General features: G+C 42.3%; 1 protein-coding gene across 5 annotated transcripts in view; it reads left to right on the top strand.

Annotated features, from left to right (window-relative positions):
* LOC120819501 (zinc finger protein 385C) overlaps positions 1 to 18,877 on the top strand; it is a 43,541-nt gene that overhangs the window by 22,712 nt on the left and 1,952 nt on the right. For 2 of the 5 annotated variants that reach the window (XM_040176970.2, XM_078103497.1), the window contains exons 3-7: positions 12,992 to 13,146; positions 13,304 to 13,414; positions 16,755 to 16,938; positions 18,066 to 18,425; positions 18,514 to 18,716. In XM_040176970.2, coding sequence (XP_040032904.2) covers positions 12,992 to 13,146; positions 13,304 to 13,414; positions 16,755 to 16,938; positions 18,066 to 18,425; positions 18,514 to 18,716 — 1,013 coding nt within the window. Of the gene's footprint in view, positions 1 to 1,572; positions 1,861 to 12,991; positions 13,147 to 13,303; positions 13,415 to 16,754; positions 16,939 to 18,065; positions 18,426 to 18,513; positions 18,717 to 18,877 lie in introns of those variants that run through there. The other 3 variants (XM_040176972.2, XM_040176973.2, XM_078103496.1) reach the window with 3 other exon arrangements.

Consider the following 18,877-nt stretch of genomic DNA (forward strand, 5'->3'; position numbering starts at 1 on the left):
AAGTTGTTGTAGTTACAATGTAGTACAGTATTTAAATTAATATACTTAATATAGTACGAAAGAGCCCAGAATTAAACTCCGCTCTGCAGTGTGTCAATACAGTAATCATCCAAGGATTAGTCCGCAAAATGAGCGAGTAATTAGGTGAATAACAATCTCTCCCACCTGCTCATTAAAATAAACACTCTGCTGGTTGTTTGATTTCAAATGGTTTTAAATTGCCGTTGAGTGGGGAAAGAGCTGCACTGTCAATATGCCATGATTTGTGTGTTTGTAACTCGTTACGGGCCTCTTCTGCATGTTGAGATCTACGTCCCCGTCCTCGCTATCAGCGACTCTACACCACAGTAGGTACATGTGTGCTGTTGTTCTGACAAGAAGCCCTAAGTAAACTTGATGCAACATATGCAATCCCACAGTCTAATAATAAGGAGCAAAATCAAATGAGACAACGCCTTCTCTTTACAAGCCTGTGGCTGAAATGGGTTATTTCAGTTGTGTGACATAGTGGAAACTGGTTTGGCTTTTTTTCCAATCTGATCTGGGCCACTTTCATATGTGGTCCTAAATCTGATCACATATCTGATCACTGGCTGTGCGACAGCTGTGAGAACGCTCATATTGAAATTCTTGTGTTTCTCCGCTAAGGTCAGCGTTGTGTTTCCCTCAGTGGATGTGACTCCAATGTGAAACCCGTTATTCAGGCAGGCGACCATTTTTTGGGATGGAATCAAATGAAGATCAAATTAATACCAGATTATGTTAAATTGTGTCGACTGAATGAGAACCTGTTACGCAAGATTTGAGCCTCTCATCAGAAACGACAAAATCTGTAAATGAGAAAGTCTGGATTTGAACTCGTAGTGGAGCACAAAATAGAAATATTACTCCTCTGGCTGAACTTTAATCCATTGCTGTTTAATAACGATGTTGATTATGTCATTTTCATCAAAGCGATAATGGGAAAAATAACGACCATGTGCCGCGTGAATGAATCCGGTATTTTGTTCTAAAGCGCTGCACACTCAACCTATTGGAAATGTAAACAGCAGCGTATAAATGCTTCATTCTAATCAAATAGGAGCCTGCGGTCAATCAACCCGGACCAGACTGCGGCATCTCGCGAGGTGTGTCCTTCGGAGGCGTTTCGAAAGCTTCCAAACGTTTTCAGCCCTGAACCTGTGATGATAACTGATGGTAACTGATGGTAACTTTGGAGAGCGTCGGGGCACGGCTGCATTTTAAACAGGCGTGTAACCAAAAAACAGATAAATGATGCCGGTTGTTGTCAAGTAACCCCGGGAAGGAGATTACATGGAAATGACGTTCGAAGGTCTTGAATGAAGCGTGCAGGTGGGAACCCTGAACAGAATAAAAAGGAGCTGCGAGGAAGAAGAAGAAGAAGAAGAAGAAGAAGAAGAAGAAGGGGAGCGAGGTGGGATGCTCATGTTGTTCATAGTCCCATGCCATGTCTCTCTCTCTCTCTCTCTCTCTCTCCCTCTAGCTCTCCCTCTCTCTCCCCCCTCGCTCGCTCTCTCTTACATACTCATGCCCACAGAAGAATACACACTTGCTCCTCAGACTCTCGCCACCGCGCTCTTTGCCGCCTCTTCTCGTTCCGCCCTCCGTCTACCCCCATCGCTAAGGGCAGCGCCATCAGCAGCCGAGATGCGCGGTTGACGGAGGCAGGGTGCTCACCCCCAGTTAGAGAGATCGTTTGGGGTTCATCCGCGAGGAGGCACTTTTTTTATTTTATTTATTTTCCTCAACTTCTCTGATGGGAGAACAACTGACACCAGGCGCCTGAAACAAACACAGAAAGACGGCGGTGGATCTCAAAGCACGTGGAGATGGTGTTCGGTAAGACCCGTGTGTTTACTCTTACTGCCACTTATTTACGGGACTGGAATTTATTGGAATTTTTTGTGCATTGATCCGCGTAAACGCATGCGAGTCGTTACACCCCCACTCCTCCCCACCTCCCCCTCAGTCCGACGTGCGATTCACAACGTCTTCCCACCGTTGCTCAAGGGCAGGCTCGGTCCCCTGCCGACCATCTGCCCTCGTTCACTTCCATCTGCACCCAGAGCGAGTCCCTCGCCTGTTTGTTTGTCTAATCGACCCCCGGTGATGAAGCCAAGTGTGGAGTTCAGACCGATACGACACTCCCAGATGTGTCAAGTCATTTTAAAGCCACACAGGAGTCGCGTTGAAATCACTGCGCAGATTGCTGGCAATTATGTCTTTGTCTCCCAAGGGAAATATGCCCAGATTAGCTTGCATAATTGGGACCTGTTATAGATAAAGGCAATGTGGGTGCTTTTTTTTCCCTTTTTCAGCAAAGGAGTACGCTGCTGCGTGTTTGCATTGAGAGTTTTACACATTTAGAATTGCTTTAACCACTTTTATTTCATCGGCACACATTGGTCTCCAGTTCATAGTTTGACCTCTAGATGAATGCATGCAGATGAAATAAACAGGAGTTCAAAATGGTTGCGTGGTAGAGTGTTTAAGCAACATCTTTATCTACATGTAATATGTAATATAATCCCTTCAATCCTTTTATATCGCTTAATACTGATTGTCAATTAATTGTTAGTTGCAGTCGTTTTTGATTTTAGATGAACACACGATGAGCATTAGAAATAATTTCTTATCTCTTAGAGTTAACATATGGCGCAGGTTTAAATTATGTGTGTACATTTGCATTTTGGGATGAAATTCAGTGGATCAGAACTACTAAGACGTGTGTGTGTGTGTGTGGCAGCTCTGGATGCTTTCTTCTTTAAATGGCAGATTAGAGAGATCAAAGCGAAACGGTTGGAGAGGAGATAACTGTAGAGTTTTGCCTGGTGGCCATGCTGCAGCTGTCCCCACCCCCCACCACCTCCATCCCCTCCATCCCTCGTCGAGAGCAGCGTTTTGTATGTGAATCTTATTCTCTGTTCAGTACAACACGCACAAGATTGAGAGACAAATGAATATCTGAGAACAGCATTCAGTTGCCATCTATCTATGTTTTTGTTGATAGCTTTTAGACATAAAGAACAATAGCGTAATATTACACATATTACGAGATCTGTTTCCATGAACAAAACCACGTGACGCACACAGCGACACGGTGACTGGTTTAGGTAATTGGGTCTAAAATGTGCGCTGGTTTTATTCTGGCTGTGGATCTTCGTAGGCAATTATTCTTTTTGTTGTTAAAGAAAACCCCATGTTATTCCAAATTGCTTTATAAGAAAAATACAAAAGATGGAATTTAGAACTCATATGATAAAACCAACCAGCAAGAACAATAAGACACAAGATGACTGATGCGTAAACATTTGGTAGAAATGTTTTGGTAAAACAGCTGAATAAAAATAGACTCAATAAAATAATCGGGACCATAAAAGAGTTAAAATGCTGAAAGCACGTTGACTTTGTAAAATAATTTATTTCAGTATTTGGGGCACCTTGCCCTCTACTGTCAACTAACAAATGCTGCAAAATGCTAACGTGTTAATGGCTTGTGATTACAATAAATATATTATCATAATGTGCACAGGCAGGCTTGAGTTGTGACATCAGACCTCTTTAGTCACGTTTTATAAGGTGGCCAAATAAAAGTCTAAACTAAAATTCTATTTGTGCTTCTAATCTCTACAAATGGACACTTATAATAAAATGCATTCTACCAGCAACAAAGTCTATATTATATAACAGTGATTACAAACAGCATAGACTTAAATTCTAACAAATGATAGTTTGTATTTAAAAATGCATGGTAGAGAAGTGAAACATATATGGTTTATTAAAATAGAGGAATCATCAGGCTCCTGCAATATTACTTTTTCAAAAAGGATTTAATCTTTTTTTTATGCAGATGGCACTTATGATTCATAATTAACTTATTAAATTAGTTTGTGCCAAGAGTTTAATGATTATTTTAATGATTATCAGAATAACATTTAACAATTATTTTGGCCAGGTTAATCTTGACAGGAAATACACCCACACTGCCAAACCATAACAAAAAGTGTAAAAACACACAAAAATCCAACATTTTTCAAGACAGAGGTTCATGAGCAACTTGCGGGACCATTAATTTTCCTGATAGAGTTCAAATTCACTAGAAGCAGCGTTAATGACTCATTATTCTAATTCTAGGGTAATGAGTGTGGTTTTAATTGCAAAAGTGATGGTGCAGATTATCATAGAGAACCAATTTAATTAGCCTACTGTACTCTGACTTGGTGCCTTGTGTCGTTGACAGCTTTTTGTGCCACGGCATCATCTAACACATCAGTGCCTGCAGTCGCGGAGGATACGACGACATCATTTGCGTCCTTGACAATAACACGAATCACACTAACTGTCCATATCCATATGTAACAGAAATAGGTTGGACAAAATTCACTAGCAAATACAAATCCCTCCTACGTACTGTTAAATCTTAAACAACTTGAAGTAGGAGTTGTATGTAGGACAAAGATTTAAAAAAGGGTGAACTGTGAAATAAACATTAGAGTTGGAGGCCCAACCTTCTTTCATGAGAGGGACACATTTCCAACACTAACCGTAATGTGAATACAATGTAATCCAATGCAATCTGGTACATATACTTAGTTTACTTGTATATTACTTCCCTGGTCCAATGTGATTGCTTTTACACCTAACACTTGAGTTGCCGAGTTTTTAATGTATAAAAGAAATCCTTTTGAATGCCATGAGTGGTCGGACTCTTTACATTTATAATTGATTAACAACAAAATCATATGTATTAAAATGACATGGAGTTTATCTTGAGAAAATTCTGAATTTTCTGAATTGCATCAACCCAGTTAATGGTGCATATAAATATATATAAGATCAAATTGGGAGCATTTCTATTGGCTGAGCCAGTGATACTTATCGAACAGCGCTAACAAGGATAAACGTGCTGGAAGAGCCAACAGTGTTCCCCTTGTGGGGGAACTGGAGGGTGTTGTTGTTTGGGAGCAGTGCAGAACAGCAGCCATGCGCATGTGCACTAACATTTACTAGAAGAACCAGCGTCCGCTATGTCAACAAAGAAAAGAGAAGCTTGCACAACACGCAGACGGTTAGCAACTTCATTCTCTGCTAAGGTACATTTAACCAAACTGTGTTTTTACCCAGTAAATTCAATGCTGCTATATTTTAATACTTTGAATGTCGTATATTGCTCCTTTAATACAATTGGGTGAACCTTTCAAACTTGAATCATGTTGTAAATTAGCTGTTTTATATGGATCCGGAATATAGACTTTGGTAGTGGCATTAAAAAAATTAAGGATAAAGGATTTTCTCTTCAAAATCATATCAAAACAGCGTACAGTGTGACTCACATCATGCATTTTTCCAAATGTGCCCTAGGAATGGAGCTTCATGCCAAGACCAACTCCATTAAGCCATTTGAATGGTTTAGACACATGGATTTCTGTTATTTTTGAGATTTACCAAAGAGCTCGTGCAACCTCAAGATATCTGGTGACCAGGACTGTGACCTCAAGGGTCTCTAGAGGCCGTGTGGGACTGACTGTTGGGCATAAAGAGAAGACGCTGAATTACCTCGATTAAAAATAACATTGATCTTTCCCCAGCTAGTCAAGCAATGCAGAGTGTAGGAGATGCAGAGAAGGGAATAAGCATTGGGTATTCTTTTATCAGATTTGAGTCTGGCACCTTTAGGCCCGCATGTCAGGGTTTAGGTGTGGGGGCAGTACCAGCGGCAGCAATCAAAACATTTTGAATTCACAAACCAGGAACACTTGTAAATTAGGCAGCTCATCAATCAAGTTGATTGGCCCTAAAGGGTGTTAGGACAGAAAGCACATTTTCACTATGCGCCATCTGCGTAAATCTCAGCTAGTGTTTGGATGACTCAATCCCAAGCGCCTCTGGTAGAGAACAACGCTGTATGGAGGCTCCGCCCACCTCCAATGCTGAAAAGCAACAATAATTCCTCAATCATTTTTGAGAACTACTAAAAATGTATGTGCAGTTGTGCACATACATTTCTAACCTTTGACGTGTACGAAGTTGGCTTCGCTGTAGATCTTCCTCCTGTTGGAAGCATGCGCACGCACACTCTTAACTACACACCGTCAGCAAAATGCATTAAAGTTTTGGTATTTGCTGGTTTGCTGACTGGAATGAAAATATTGAGCTCCCCAATCTGCCGACGTGCCTTGAAAATCAAGCAGAAAATGCAAAACCTGCTGAAATATGCAGCTGTTAGGAGGGAGACATGAAATTGCCCCAAAAAACGTTGACCACAGATTTGAGTGCTCTCCTTTAGGATTCCTGAAATACACCATGTGCGCGTGATTAGATCAGCTGCAATGAAGTACGTGACGTTTAAGTTGAGTGTTGATGTTTCTTTCTGCCTTGACCTTTTTCTTAAGACGCCTTCTTTACCCAGCGTGATGCTGTGAGTGGGATTACGTTTTCCTTCCAAGCATTTCATGCTGTAAACAGACTGCAAACTGCAATTATGTTTCTATGAAAACGCCGCTTATTAAACAGGTTTTTAACCCGGTGAAATGGATCTTAAACATAAACTTTATGACTATATCGGGCTGAAGTTAAGGAGCTTAAATAGGCTTAAGTAATTCTGCCTTTTTTTTTCGGTCATAAGTGTGTTTTGATTTTAAGGTTCCAACGTTACAGATGTGAGCAGGGCCTTTTCTCAGGTAACCTTTAACCAAACAAAGTCCTCCTCAAAGCACCTCACTCCATTGGCAGACAGCCAGCAAGGATCATCGAGACAAAAAGCTGCTAATTACGAAGTTCCTGGGGCGGATAAAGCTGAAACTGACTTTAAATATCAATAAGTATGTGCGGCACATCTGCTGACTGCCGTTCAGTGGGTCTGATTAGACTCAGGCTTATCTCAACCCAAGCAGATGGTGGCAGTTTGTTTTAAGTGCGCCTGATAAAGACACACAGAATGTTGTGGAAGGGCAGAGGGTCGGTAAAGGAAATAAAGCACACAACAAACACTGCTCTATCTGAGCTGCACTGATTGTACGTTCACGCTCATTTCCCCGCAGATCGTCTCTATCCCCTCGGCTTCGTTCATCCTTTATGTCCACAGAATCTAAAAGTACATCAGCATTTCATTTCATTTGGTGTTTACCATGTTTTTCAAATGTCTTCTCAACATAAAGAAGACGCGTAAGTGCATGATCATAGTGAGATTAACTAAAATCATACGCTACAAGAACATACCAAATATATGACTTTCCTGATATATCATGCAGGGCAGTTATTTAGGCTATGATTGTAGTCTAGAGAATTAACATTAGACTGAATATGATGCACTGTGTGAAAACCGTTGAAATAATAAAAATTCCCACCAAGCCGACAGCCTCATGTAAGGTTCCTGTTTAAAGTGACATGCATAACTTATCATCCGAGCCTCCTGCATGGACATCAACCGCTCATTGTGTCCTTTGCAGAACAATCACAATGCCCTGTGATTTTCTCTGATTTCACCTTGAACAAATTCTTTTAGAAGGTCATGTCCCCTGGGGGTGAAAATGGGCCCCCGGTGCTCCAGCAGAAAGTAGGGCGGATTACCGTGGGGAGCCTGGTCTGGTCTGGTCTGCGCTGCCGCCCCGCAGGTACAACTCCTCAGGAAGCGGCCGGCCCCGCCAGCTGTGGCTGAGCCTGAGTTTAAAATAGACGGCGACAATTTGCCTGTTGGTCGCCAGTCGTGGCCTGAATGCACTTTGTCACAATAAAGATGATTTTTCTAAAGGCCGCGCGGTGCAAGGAGAGGCCAGCATTTCATGCCATCATGGAAATTAGGCTTTCACTTCCACCATATTGTTTCCAGTCGAGGGAGCAAAGCTGGGATGTCAATGGCCGTTATAATGGATGCTAATTCATCCTCCAGAGCTCATCATGAAGTGCCGGGCTCTTCGCCTGTTGTGTAAGCAATAAATGGCATCATCATTACTGCAGAAGCGCAGTGCGCTAACCACTTCTGTTTTATGACTCAGAAAAGCTGTGCGCTTCATGCTATTATGAAGTGGAAAACACACCATTCAATCTTCATCATTTTGGAATGTGTTGTGCAGGCTTTACAGCAAAGCCCTGTCACAAGCAGTCACACTTTTTAGCATTTCAGTTTCATGTTCCTCAGTGCTTAATCCTGCCTATTGGATTAAACTGTTTCTTTTTTTTTATGACCGAGTGCTATTCTGCAATAGAAAGATTACTGTTATTTAAAGATACAGTGATGTGATCTGCAACAACATAATGCGCCGTGCAGCAGTGACTTAATGCAATTATCTCCCTTAAAAACAGCTCATTTTAAATACAGTCATCATAACTGTATATTTTTGTGCATATATTAATTACATTAAGTTATCAATTTTAAGTGTTATTGTAGTTATAGTAGTTATTAGTATTCGTTAATTAGAGTGTTAGTAACAGAAAAAGGTCTCGGAAGTCAAAGGGTTTATTTATGATCAATATGTATTTGTAATGTGAACTCAGTATTAATTCAACACCTAATGCATCATGAGCTGAAAGCCTTAGAAATAAAACAAATTCCACTATAACCAAAGCTTTTTGTCACAAATTAAAAAAAATATTTGGCTTAGTATAATGACTTATTATTTATTTGTTATTTTAAAGTAATTCCTTCGCTTAACTCACCCCAATCCTTGGATAAGTTAGACATAATACACTGTAGAAGCAGTATCAAAATACAATATAGTATCAGTGTCAAGTCCGTCTAAACCAAACATCTTATGAATCACCTCCAGAAATGTGAAAAATGATCTGCATCCTCTAGTTTTCCATCTGCAGTTTTTGTTCCTCTATATTGAGCTCGTACCATAATGCCTCTGGTCGCTCCAGTGGAATAGATCCCACAGCTGCACAATTCATTAAACATATTGTATTGGTGATATTATAGCAAAACGTGTGTGTGTGTGTGTGTGTGTGTGTGTGAAGTTATTCAGTTGTTAATGTCACAAAGCAGCAAACGGGGGAGGGTGGGGGTGCTCATCAGGGTAGGGGGGATGCTGCTGGTTGGCATCGGAGACGAGAGCCTGCCTCCGAACCGGCATGTTGGTTCAGACTGAAGCCTGGCTGAGACTGATGATCCCGGGAAATGCATTTACCATGAAAAGAGCCGGCGCTGCCTTCCCTCTGATGCTTTCGCTCTGATTTGCCGCTATGAAAGCGTCGCCCCCCCCAACCGCCCCACCCACCCCCCTTTTTCTATCCTTCATGAAAAGATGCCATTTCCTTCCCTCTGTGATTGCTGTGATGTTGAGTCACCCAGAGACTAATCCTGGAAATAATAGAGATTAAGCTTTTCCCCCAGTTTTTCTCTTTTTTTTCTTTTTCAAAGTGCTATAATTTCTCCAGCTCATAATCTTTTATCCCGTCTCAATACGTGACGGTTGGCTGCTGTGACCTACACGCACAGCTTCCATGAACAACATATCTTCCTGCATAGGAAAAGGAAGTGAATTCAGATTAGCAAGCAGGAACTGGATCCTTTTATAAAGTGTGGAATTACTTTTATTGTTGAGCGAAAGAATAGGGAAAATCAAAAGTGACACGAGCACTTCTCTACCGACTTTTGCCTACACCTCTGGCAGAGGAAAAAGTGTAATGAATTAAACAGTTTGTCCCTACCAGGCAGCCTTTAGCATATCCCGCTAACTAGCTCACCTGCAGTTTAGTTTAGGGTTAATTAGCAGCTCTGTTCTGCTCTTTACTGGACTCTACTTTGGGATTTTTACGTGAGATGGTGCATCAATCAGTGTGTGTATATTATATGATTATATTTCTTGTCCATGGGTCATCAACTAGTAAAAATGCAAATTTTTCCACCAAATCCTACTTCGTTCAACATCACATACGTAGTCAAAAAGTGCATTTATAATGTATTTACTTCTGTATTTATTTGACTTTCTAACAGTTGATAATAAACAAAGGTCAATGGGTTACATGAAGCTTAACACGTTCAAAGGACGTTCGGATGAAACTAACACAACCACAGCTTTAGTCCATCAAAGTCCAGTGAACCTTTCTGGGTGCAAACGAGATGGATAAGTTGAAAGGGAACCATCGCCCTAGCACCGCTTCCCTTTTGTCCCCCACGATGAAATTCCCACAGATCATGCCAGTTTCTAGTTTGCTCAACTCAACAAATGCAGTTAATTAAACGTTTAGCCCTGCTGTGTTTAGTGAATAAATGTGCGAGGGAGATTAATGAGATCAATTTCAGATTTGCGTAGGAAAGGGAATCAATGTCCCCAAAAAGTCGTACTGACAGGCAGATTAAGCACATCGGCAAGGCGGAGGAAAGAAGGAAGAACATCCTCATCTGCCTGTGGTTGTGTCTCTCTTTCACTTTCTCTCATTTCTCTGCTCCTCATTCTGTGTCACGCAATTCAACGCACTTTACTGGCTTCAGTGGTACATGCACCGTCCCGGTGGAACTAGAATTTGTCAAAAAACAAACAAAATCAAATCAGTCAAAACGTGTCAACTCATGTGCGTTTTCTCTGTGTGTCTATGTTTTCCTCTGGGATCCGCTGTGCACATTACACACGCAGGACGAAACAAACAGTCACAATCAGCTGTAATCATTCTAACATTTTAATCGAAAGAGTACACGGCATGCTTGAGCGCCTGTAAACCACTGAATAAACAGAATTAATCGCGCCTAAGAAAAGACGAGACAACAACTAATCGAATGTATATTTGTTCAGGATTAATATTGTAACAACTCAGCGGTTCAATGATGATTCTCTTTCATTCTCACTGTGGTGATTCAAGCTGTTTTTTTTGGTTGCATCTGTCTACTGATAAAACTGCCAATTTGTATTCACGGCTTTTGAATGAGATAGAAATGCACCAGTCTTTGTGTTTGCATGTTTGCTATTCGGGGTTCCAGACCGGTCAGCTTTAGTTTGTTAAATGTAGCGTCTCTGTGCTTGGAGATTGTGAGGCGCTCTGTGGTTAATCCCTCATTGGCATGGACGTATTCAGTCGGTCGGTCTGTTGACCATCTGAGGGAGATTAGAAGTATTTTAGTCTTTGTCTTTCACCCAATTTAGTGATTCTTTTCCCAGAAAGTCAACATTTTATTTAGATGGCGGTGATGGGCAGAGTATGGCATTGACAGTTGGTCCGTCGTTTAACAGCTTCGATCTAGAGAGAAATATATCAACTCCTATTGAATAGATAGAATACAAAATGTGTGCAGAACAAATCCTCATGAATCTGGTAACTTTTACTTTTGGAACCCAGAATGTCTCATTTTCATTTTGATGCGTCCAATATATTAGCTGTACTTTGTGTTTGGTGCTAATCAGCAAACGTTAACAAGCAAACAAACTACATAGGGATGGTGAACATGGACGTATTTCAGTTCAATATATAAAGGCGTCTGTTTGGATAACTTCAGATTTACAAATTCTGGTACTTTTGCTATATTGACTGGCAGAACAAAAGCACCCTGAGGCATTTGTAGCTGCAGGCAAAGATAACACAGGAAATTCATTGGTGTGTTACTCTCACTGCGTTATTGCCTAAAACCAACTCACCTACACAGAAAAACGCAATATTTTCAATCCCTAAACTCCTTTTATACGAATGCTGAAATCACGTGTCTCATTATGTATTATGGTAGAGCTCGTAACATTTCGTTAAGCATGTTTCAATTCTGCAAATGTTTTTCTTATCCCTTTCCTCTTCCTCTGTCCCGTCTCTCTTCTCTGCTCAGCCTTTAAACCCATTTTCAATATGGCACCAGATTAGTAAAAATATGCTAATGCTCAAGGACTTTCAAACCGGCCTCATCCCCAGAGATAAAACCTTAAATCCAGAGGTGAAAGGAGCAGGAAATTGGGGGAAATACTGTCACGTTGCCACTTTGGAATAACACAGTTTGACTTGTACTTACAGACTGGCTGTATTTACTTATTCCAGGAAAAAACAATACATATTATTATGTTTTGCCGTTTAATGCCGCAAACCCTCTTCAAATATCTCCTCGCCTAAATCACCTAAATTCCTAAATCTAAAGTTAGTGAGTCTTCTCTCCTCTTCCTCCTGTCATCATCTGGTGTTTTAACACTTCAAGGGAGAAAACATCCTTCCTTGTACTCAATAAACCAGACCTTCAATCCCTGAAATTGCTTCGATATTACCATTTCAATATCTAATCAATATCACAAGGAACTGCCCTAACCTATTTATTTTTAAATACAACATACAAACACAAACTGACTCCAGAGCCACTTGCTTGCGTATATTCATTTTAAATGAGATTTACACATGACCCTTCACAACGTCCCAACTTCCAGCTTACACGCGAGACAGTGCAGTGTGAGCCCACCAATGTTTACTTTGGGTCTAGACAAAGGTCAGTGCTGCGCTGCTCTTTAAAGCACGAGGCGTCTGAAAGCCCTCGGGCGATTACGCGGGACGGGCGGTCACGTGAAAGGAGACTTGAAGGCATAATGTGATGATTCGAATCACTGTGGGATCCGTCGAAACGATCGCTTCATGAGGGTTAATGATAAAAGAAATAAGTGACAGTAACGGTATGGTTGAGCAAGTAAAAAGACAACAACTGTACAGTGAATCAGTCGGCCAGTGAAACTTCTCTGTAATTATTATCTCTTAATGCTGACTGACCGAAATCCGAAGAAGAACAAAACGACACAATTACACCCTCTAGTGCTGTGTTCAAAGGCCAGGGACATTTGTCAAGATAAACGATGAACTCGCACGTCAGGAAAAGGCCACACAACACCTCCCATCATTTATCCGGCGCTGTTGCGGAAGTCATTAAAGCCTCACTGAGTTAATCATTCCAACGGGTCTTGATCTCACTCGCCGTGTCTTCGCCCTTTTCAGTAAACGAGGTTTTCCCGATAGAAAACCTTGACAGAATGAAGCGGGAAAACAGTTGTCACAATGATGCGATCGTCCCTCCTTGTAGGTACCCTCTCCCAGAGCCAGGTCCACCCGCTCCTGGGCTCCCTGGCTCTGCCGGGTCGGCCCTTCCCGCCACGGACTCACGCCCAGCTGGAGCACTTCCTGCCGCTCAGGATCAACGGCTCCTCGCCGCTCAGCCTCTTCCCCAATTTTAGCACGGTGAGACCACTCATTTCTCGTAAGCACGCATGAGGCTGGAGGGATTCTAGCCCCAAACCGAAGGAGAGACTATTTTTCATTTTTTTTATTTTTCCCTAATAATATTGCACAAATCCCTATATTTAATACCACGTCGAATGTGCATTTGTGTTCTCAGATGGACCCAGTGCAGAAGGCCGTGATCAACCACACCTTTGGCGTGGCTCCATCGCCCAAGAAGAAACCCGTCATTTCCTGTAACATCTGTCACCTGCGCTTCAACTCCACTGTGAGTTGTTGAATCTTTTTCATTGATCCCACAGGGGAGAAAGTTTCTTGTCTTGAGCTTCTTTAGAGCTTTCGTCTGGTAAAATGAAATTTTAAAAAAAGCACAAAGACGGGACTGGATTTCATTTCATTGCACAGCAGGAAGGTAGAAAAATACCGCTGTAAGTGTTCAATCAACATTATCTAACATTACTGTCTCTCTTCATGTTTGCTGTTAAAAGTACACATATTTGCAACACATTGGATTCTAATCTTAATTGTCTAAAATCATATTCTTGTCCTTCCAATCAGTATATATTGAAAGGAAACCAGGAAGCTGGTCCTGTCGCTTTCTTCCTCCTCATCCCACCTTCCCATTCATATTCTTTTGCCTCCTACTCTATATTTGCATTTATATTGTTAGGTGGAACCCAGTTGAATGACAATGACTCCTCTTTAGGGAAAAACCTGAAGAAAGCAGGACACAAACTCAGCACACAAAGCCGCCCTCACTTCCTCGCCTGTGTCTTTCTCTCTCTGCTCTGTACTTGTGGACAAACAGTGACGCTGCGAGGAGTTTTCTAGCTAACAAGCTCCCTCCTCCTGCCCTCTGTCACCTGCAGCTGAGATGAGAGTGCTGCTTTACCCAGGAGTTGGATGCAGGGTTGCAGGCAGGTACCAAGTCCCAGCAGGGGGGCTGCACACAGCAGGTGCAATTGGCACTCGACAAAGAAGTTTGACTAAAGGAATCACTCTGAATGTTTGAAAGTCTTTTCATATTTAATACGTACTGCTTGTGTAGTAAATGCTAGAAGTTTTCCTTTTCACAGTCATTCTTTTTCATTCGTTCTTTCAAGGTTTATTTTTTAATAGGCGGTCATGCTCAAATTGAATAGTTATTTTAAAACATAGATGATATTTTCACTGCTACGAAGACTTATTTCTGACTATTAGTACCAAAAAGAATTCACTTTCCAGAAGCTATGAATGTCTGTACCAAAATCCATGACAATTTATGGCCATCGTGATATTTTAGTATGGACCTGGCGGCGACATCCAGCACTTAAAAGTGAAGCCAATTCTGACCTGAAACCAGGGCTCTTTTTAATGGCGAGCAGAGGGCGACTGGTCCGTTTTGCATAAAGAAGTCTGATTGCATGGAAGCCCATGAGATGTATCATCTCATTAAACATTGTAATCATGGGTTAGTGGCCTCAGTTGCTAGTTCCAAGTATTCTTCAATACAAAGCGGTCACGTCGCAGTGTCTACATCCACCACCAAACTATATACCATATATAGTAGAGGTGTAAAAACTAATAATGGTAATCAAGGACATAACATACAATGTTTAGTTATGAAAAGCTTTTTTTTTTGCTTAAACAATACAGTTCTTTGTTGCACTGAATGAGGACCAACATTTTTTTGATCAGTATGAAGACAAAGATGGATGGCTGTGAAAACGGTGTCTAGTTATATTACATGACCCATTGTGTGCACAGAAAAGGAACGGACCTGAAGACTTTCAAATGATTCCTTTAAGGTTGTTGAACTAACTTAAAGAAAGCATGAAAGATTCAAGCCCCGGAGGATCACCCATGATATTCTGATCCTGCTGTCCCTTTGTTGACAACAGTTGTTGCTCCCTGTGTACGAAGAGTTCGGGTGGTGTGAGAATACATAAAGCAGCTTGAATCGAGGTCAGCGGAGGCCGAGCAGTCTCCTTGAGGTGTCTCAAACTGAGGATGTTTGCCGTCCTGGGACATCTTACTCTACATATTAATGTCCCTCTGAGTTACTATGGTGGAACATAGTGAACACATACTACACTGTGGTAGTATGAAGAGGCGGCAGACGCTTCCCTCTGACTCAGTTGAATTTCACGCTGAATGATCAGTGTGCACTGACATTCAACGTAGCCAAAGGGGCCGTTCACCCTTTGCTCAGCCCTGCCCCCCCCTAGCAGCACAAGCTCAATGCGTAGTGTTTTGTGGGAAGACTCGTAGCCCACCGAGTCAGCAGAGGGTCTCCTCTGCACACTCGGCTGGGAGGCGGTGCTGTGTACAGCCGGTGCCTGGAAACCGGATAATTTGAGAAGTAACAAATTATCTTGCCGCCTCGTGTGAAGCTTGATTCCCGAAGCCTTTTTGCACTGTTCAGAACTCTTTGTTGATTTAGTTGTGCACTTTGGTCCTTCATATACAGAAATACACTAGTGTGGCAAAGAGAGAATGTGTGCTCTTAAAGGTGGTGGGGTTTTATATATGTTGTTGTTTGTGTATGGTTATCAAGCTCTTTTATTCCTATCCTGTGCCCCCCAGTAGTTTGTAGGGGGGGGGGGGGGTTGTTTACAGAGGATGGTCTGACATCTAATTCTGCATGCTTTAGTTTTTTAGTCCTGCACATGCACTTGAATAGTACAGAGCCATCTTTAACGGTAGTAGTAACACGTATACTATTCCTACAGCGACAGTTACAAACGTTTGCTTTGAACAATGCCTATTTTCAATAGAAGACAGTTCAACTTTTTATTTAGTATTAAAAAACAAATGGGTCTATTTAATCAAAGGACATGTTGTCCAATTAAAGGAAATGACGAATAAGATAAATAACCCGAGGTTCAGGCACCAGCTTCTTTCAGGGCTTCAGGTCATTATCAGCAGATGGAGTTTGCTCATTTGTCATAAAGATGGCTCAGATATCATAGAAAATGTTATTGAATATTAAGCCAAGCTGCTGTATAACACATTGCGCATATAAATAAAAAAACAAACCCTATCAATGTATGTATCTATTACCCTTATACGTTTCTTGCTTCAGTTGGTTTGTTTCAATCGTGATGCATATGCACTTGCTGGCTCATGCTTCATCTACACCCATTCAGAGCCATTTTGGGCACTTCCCCAAAAGCGTTCTCTCGCCACAGAGGAAGGTGCGAGGGGCATTTTGTGTTGCAGGAGATACACACAGGCCATTTTGTGTCACAACGAATCAGTGGAAAGAGGAGCCAGTGAGCTTAAAGGAGGGTCATGAGATGCCATGAGCCCAACTGATGCACATTTGTGCACATTTGTGCACAACCGTGACGGCGATGATGATCCAAATGGCAATGTGACTCTCCCTCCAAGTCAAATGCTCAATCTCATCATTTTATCCCTAACTCCATGGAAGCATGCGGAGCCAGAGAGACGAAACAGATGGAAAGATTACAGTTTGCTGATTTCATGCTGTCCTTCATTAATTTAATCACGTCGGTGATCTGTTCGTACATTCTACGCTGACTTTCTTCTCGGTTTGTTCTCTTTGTGTGTGTGTGTGTGTGTGTGTGTGTGTGTGTGTGTGTGTGTGCATGCGTCGTGGTCAGATCCAGGCGGAGGCCCACTACAAAGGTCACAAACATGCTCGCAAGATGAAGGCCTTGGAGACCCAAAGGAACCGGCAGAAGAACGGTCGCGGTCCGACTGCAACGGGGAAAGACAGAGGCCGGGAGAGGGAGACGATGGGAAGAGGAATGGTGCCCATAGACTCCCATTTCAAAGACATACCAGGTATACATCTTTCTCTATTTGAAGGAGCCCCATCCTCTGAGCAATAAGTGGCAATTGGAGAGACATAAGCACGGAGTCTTGGGTAGGCGCCACTCAGCTGGCTAATTACCGGCTATTACCTGTCCTGCTATTGCTGGCTGTGTCACATGGCTAATTACTCTCATCGAGCAAAGTCTCAAAGAGAGGCTACATGTAGTCGTGTTACTTACTTTTAGTTTGAGTTGTAACAGTAGCTATCCAAAATGTTTTGGGTCCTAATATGGGAACACATTTGTTTTGTCGCTTCTGCTAATGGACAAATCAAAGTATGTAGAAATTATGGAAGTGTGAGTCGTGTCGTGTGCCCACCAATTTTTTTTTGTGGATCCGATTACAGGAGTAAAAAGAGTGGAGAGCTAAAGGCAGAGTAGACCGGTCAGGCCTATATGCAAAGCCAGAAGAAGATAACAGCACAGCAGGTGCATAGAAATGTAATTAAATAAATGTAACTACAAAAATATGTGTTAAGAATTGAGATTTAGATGTTAGAATTTAAATGCTGCTGGTAATTAAATCACCGACAACTGGCGACAACCTGGCTATCTATTACTCACTCCGCTTCCAATTTTTCCTGAATTAAAAATGTCAGCCTCTTCCCTTCTTTACCCTTTCTAGTTTTCCTTTTAATTATCGATTTGTCCCCCCCCCCATCAATTTACGTCAAACTCTACAATGATAAGCTAGTGAGATTCAGCCGTTGCCATGGTTTTTGATTGATGGGTACAGACCGCTGCAGCAGAGGGAGCGAACATTTGACAGAGAGATGGAGGAAGAATGATTGACCGTATACAGAAATGAAAGAGGGTTGATAGAGTAGAAAAGAAAGTAGGGGAGGACAAGAAAATATAGTCACACAATCAAATGAAAGAAATAGAACGAGTAAGAAAAGGAAAGGTCGTCTGCACAAAAAGACAGGTGACGGAACGGAGGATCGCATCAGTCAAGAAGATCCATCCATAAAGTGACATTAAAAAACTGCATTGACTGCTGTCAGTGATTTTGCTCATATTTTAGACGGCACACCCATTTTCAATGGCTAAACATATGGGCTCATCGTGCAACTTCTCTCTTTATTCATCCGTCCACAGACCTGAGTACTTCATCCCAACCAGAAAACCTGCAGGGAACCCTGCTGGCACCTACCGCGCCCTCGCAGGCGCCACCCACAGACTCCTCCTCCCCGCGGTCTCCTCAGCTCCCCCCTCAAGTCCCCGCCGGCTCTCAGCTCGACAGTCCGCCTTCAGATGGTCCGCCCGCGGCAGGGTGCGGCCCGGCCCCCGGGTCAGCCACTCGCTCTGACCCCCAGGAGAGCACCGCGGGAGGCGAGAAAGCGGCGGCGGTGAAGCGGCAAGAGGCTGAAGAGGCCAAGGGCGACAAAAAAACGCATCACTGTCCCACGTGCAAAGTGACCGTCAATTCCAGCTCCCAGTTGGAGTCTCACTGTAGTGGTGTGTTCTAAAACACTTCCGCTTTTACTTAGTCAAAGTTAGTACGCTTGCGACTCTTGACGCTTACCTTTTGTTTGTTCTGAATCAGGCTCGAAGCACAAACAGATGCTTGACGGTCACCGCAGCAGCCACTCACAACGCAGGGTCAAGATGACATCATCGCCCAGGCCCACCAGCCGAATTAGGCAGCGAATAAGCAACAAGACCAGAGCGGTTGTGGGTGTATCCAGCAAGCCGTTTAACTGTGACTTGTGCCAGGTGTCAGTCAACTCAGATACACAGCTGAAGCAGGTACGTGGGCTCATCCCAATATTTGTAATATGACTAATTGAACTAACTCACTAAACTGTTGTATAATATCTAGAAATGTTGAATCCCTAACACTTAACACGTTCTGAAGGAAACTAAACTACCCGGTTTGTTGGCTGTCAGAGCTGTCCTGAATGAATCAC

The sequence above is a fragment of the Gasterosteus aculeatus genome, chromosome 5 (genome assembly GCF_964276395.1).
Source record: "Gasterosteus aculeatus chromosome 5, fGasAcu3.hap1.1, whole genome shotgun sequence".
NCBI classification, from domain to species: domain Eukaryota; kingdom Metazoa; phylum Chordata; class Actinopteri; order Perciformes; family Gasterosteidae; genus Gasterosteus; species Gasterosteus aculeatus.